At 54.6% G+C, this 3481-nt stretch overlaps 1 protein-coding gene across 1 annotated transcript; it reads right to left on the reverse strand.

Moving 5' to 3' along the window:
• Positions 1–2035: 2035 nt before the first annotated feature.
• On the reverse strand, positions 2036–2983 carry DRBD3 (RNA-binding protein, putative; the record flags this gene model as incomplete). The annotated part of the gene is made up of 1 exon (XM_010705455.1): positions 2036–2983. One exon carries the CDS (start codon positions 2981–2983, stop codon positions 2036–2038), a length of 948 nt encoding a protein of 315 aa, XP_010703757.1.
• Positions 2984–3481: the final 498 nt, after the last annotated feature.

Genomic DNA, 3481 nt, shown 5'->3' on the forward strand with positions numbered 1-3481 from the left:
AGCGAACACCGCCTGCGGCCTCCCCGTTACATATCGGCATGACCCATGCGCCTCGCTGGTCACCTCTTCTCCTGCGCGCGCGTTTGTGCTTGAGCGGGCGGGAGAAGGTCGATCAAACAGGCGGAACATCCTCGCTCGCGAACCCAGAGTAGAGGACAGAGCAAAGGAGGAAGGAGTTCCGCGACGAGGAGGTGCGGGGGAGGGTAGAAAATAGCGACGCAGGGAGAGACCCGGCCCTGCCAAGTAAACACAAAGACAATGAAGAAGAGAGAAGGCGGTAAAGAAAGCCCACCAGAGACAAAGGGGAACTATCGAGAGCGCAATCCCACACACACGCGTACGTAGAGAGGGCGAAGGCGCAGAAGAGAAATGGCAGTGCTATGCTGGACAAACAAGGAAATCACCACGAGGTGTGCCGGAAAAAAAAAGGACAGCAAAATAAGCGTTGCCTGAAACCACACGCACACGCACACGCACACACAAGCACATACACGCACAGAAGCAAGTGGAAGAACGGAAGGGAGGGGAAATCAAAGTCGAGGGCACCGTTTATCTTTCCTTTTCTCTAAGATAGAGAGAAATATTGCAAAAAGGGGGGGGGGCGAAATAGGAGAAAAACGACGCAGACACGCACGCACGAACTGCCGACAAGCGCACAGAGACAAACACCCCAACGCCGCTATACATTCGCGGGAGAAATGAAAAAGAAAAGAGCGATGCCATCCCGCCGCGATCATCCGCTCTCTGTTCACGTGGGCGCACAGGCACGCATGGCTGTGGACTTTCACGTGAGTGTAGATCTCCATATATATATATATATATATATGTGGGTCCCCTTTCCCCTCTATTGACCCTAAACGAAGGGGGGGGGGGAGAAGAAAACACGTCTGACGTCACACGCCGCCGAAAGTAAGCAAAAAGGGGGGCTCGGAGGAGAGTCTGTACAGAGTCGCAGAGAGGAGGAGGAGGTAGTTGCGTATGCGTGAGCGTGTGCTTGATCATGATCGAAGGCGATGATTACACCAGATGAGAAAGCAGGCATCGGGAGAGGAAGGAACGTATAAAGGCCAGAGTGAGCGGAGATGAGGAGGAGAGAACCAGACGGAGAAAAACCACAAAGAGAGTCAAGACGCGTAGACCCGCACACACACATACACACGCACAAGGGAGGAAGAGAGATGAAGGAGAAAATGTGTGATGAAAAAAAAAAGCAAAACGCCATCAGCAACACATCGAGGAGAGATCAACAAGGTGGGAATGCTCCACTGCGAGATACGAAAGGAGATAATGAAGGGTGCAACGTGGGGTGCAGGCATCAGCAGGCTGAGGACTAACAAGGCTTACCAACAAGAGAGGCGGGGAAGGGGCGAGGAGGAAGAAGGGTGCAGTGAGTGATGCGGTGCAGACCGCGTCCGGTTGCACCCGCTCATTCTCTCTCATTGTCTCTCTTCATCCGCTCTCTATTTGCATAGGTTGCCTGCGGTACTGGCCCTATGGCCTCACGAGACTCAAGAAGCCATAGAAGCCCCAACGCCATCTGCATCTCAGTGTGCAAGCAGATGTGCTCTCTTACTACTCGCCGCGCGCACAGAGAGAGAGAGAGAGAGAGAGATGGAACAGAGAGACCTGAACCTCTGCACGAGCACGCGGATAATAAAATAGAGCAAGAGGATCGATCCAAGTAGACTCGCAACAGTGCTCTACCGCAAAGAAAAGAATGGCGATGAGGAGGTTCGTGTGCGCTTGCCTGGGTTGACGCCGCGCGCCTCCATTCGCTCACTCGACAGATATGAAGGGCATACATCGCACGCGCAAGCACACAGATGAATCAACGAACGCGCTCGCCTTCTCCCACGCAACCACACACACCCAAGAATACAGAGAAAATTCCCCGGCCTCCACACCGTCTACCTGTTCGCGTATCCACATACACATGCATGCATACACACACTTCTCTCAGTACTCTCCGTTTGTGCACTTTGGCTTCACGATGATTATATCGCTGTGGCAGGCCGAAAAGTGTATGCAGCAGCGCTTAGCTCCATCCCATCGGCGGATACATACTGGTGGTGGTCATCGCCGCTGCGTTCATCGCCATGGGGTCCATCGCCCCCGCAGGGCGGTGGGCACCTTCGTCGTCGACGACAAGCGACGTCGTTGGGTTCGTCGTCTTGATCTCGTCCATACGTGAGAATTGAATGTCGAGAGTGAAAGTGATGGTCTCGCCGAGGGTCACGGGCTGACCCTGCAGAATATTCTTCACATGTTCAGCGGACTCGCGAGCGTCGAACTGGACAAGCGCCTGAACACGGTTGTGGTTCCATTGGCTACTTTCGTTCTTGGGCAGCACCACAATACGCTCCACGGTGCCGTAGCTAGCAAAGATTTGGTACACAATCTCTGGCGTAATGTGAGCCGCGGTAGACACGTCATACTGCGTGTTGAACATCGACACCAGCAGGGTGCGAGTCGCGTGCTGCGTGGCGGTGAGGTTCTGGTGGGTGCTAAAACGGATGTACACACGGCGGCCATCGATTTCCGCGTAACCGGGTTCCTTAAAGAAGTCCACCAGCTGTTCGGCACTCTTGGGGCTCTTCATCTCGATGAGGGCCTGATTCATCTGTCGCAGCATCACGATGTGCTTGATGTCGCCAAAGTTCTGGGCCAGGTTCTGAATGCTAAGCTGCGTCACTTCGGGTGTGACGTTGCGCATATGAATGACGGAGCTTGTGTTGCCAATCTCGTTGTTTCGAGGCCGCGGCTGCGTCTGCGGCATAGTCTGCCCCTGGGCCTGTCCCTGTCCTTGCTGCTGCTGCTGCTGCTGCTGCATCGAAGCTGGCGGCATCCCGTTCTGGTAAGGAGGGGCGTAGTTGGGCATCACTGACACGCCAGTGGACATGGAAGGAGACAGCACGCCAGGCTGGTAGGGAATCATGTTGGGTTGGCCGTACATTTGACCGGGCACGAACTGCTGTCCGTACATGAGACGCACGTGCCAGAGAAGGGATAGCGGCGGGGCTACAGAAGGGGGGGGGGCGAGGGAAAAGTGGAAGACGAAAGAGACGAGTGTCCGCGCAGATCAGAGACGCACGAGGGGGCAGAGAGGAAAGGAGGAGTAAGGGGGAGCACAAATCTACTTGGTTCTGTTTTCCATCAACAACAAACACAAAAAAGCGAAAGGCACGGGCGAGAAGAACGCTAATAACACGGGGAAGAATCTCGTTGGCTGACACGGGGAAGAGAGGGCGCTAGTGTGGGTGGGAGTGCGAGAGAGAGAGAAAAGGCCGAATGAATAAGTGAGATGAGAGAGGGAGAGGAAGAAAACGTACAGACGCAACACGAAAAATTCCTCACCGCACACGCAAAACGCGAAATCGAAATTTGAACGGAGGAAAGTACGGCTGGCAGGAGAAGAGGAGGAGGGGTCACACGCAGAAAGCAAAGACGAAAGAGAAGAGCAGCCGAGAGAGAGAGACACGCA

This window comes from Leishmania panamensis (assembly GCF_000755165.1).
Source record: "Leishmania panamensis strain MHOM/PA/94/PSC-1 chromosome 4 sequence".
NCBI lineage: Eukaryota > Euglenozoa > Kinetoplastea > Trypanosomatida > Trypanosomatidae > Leishmania > Leishmania panamensis.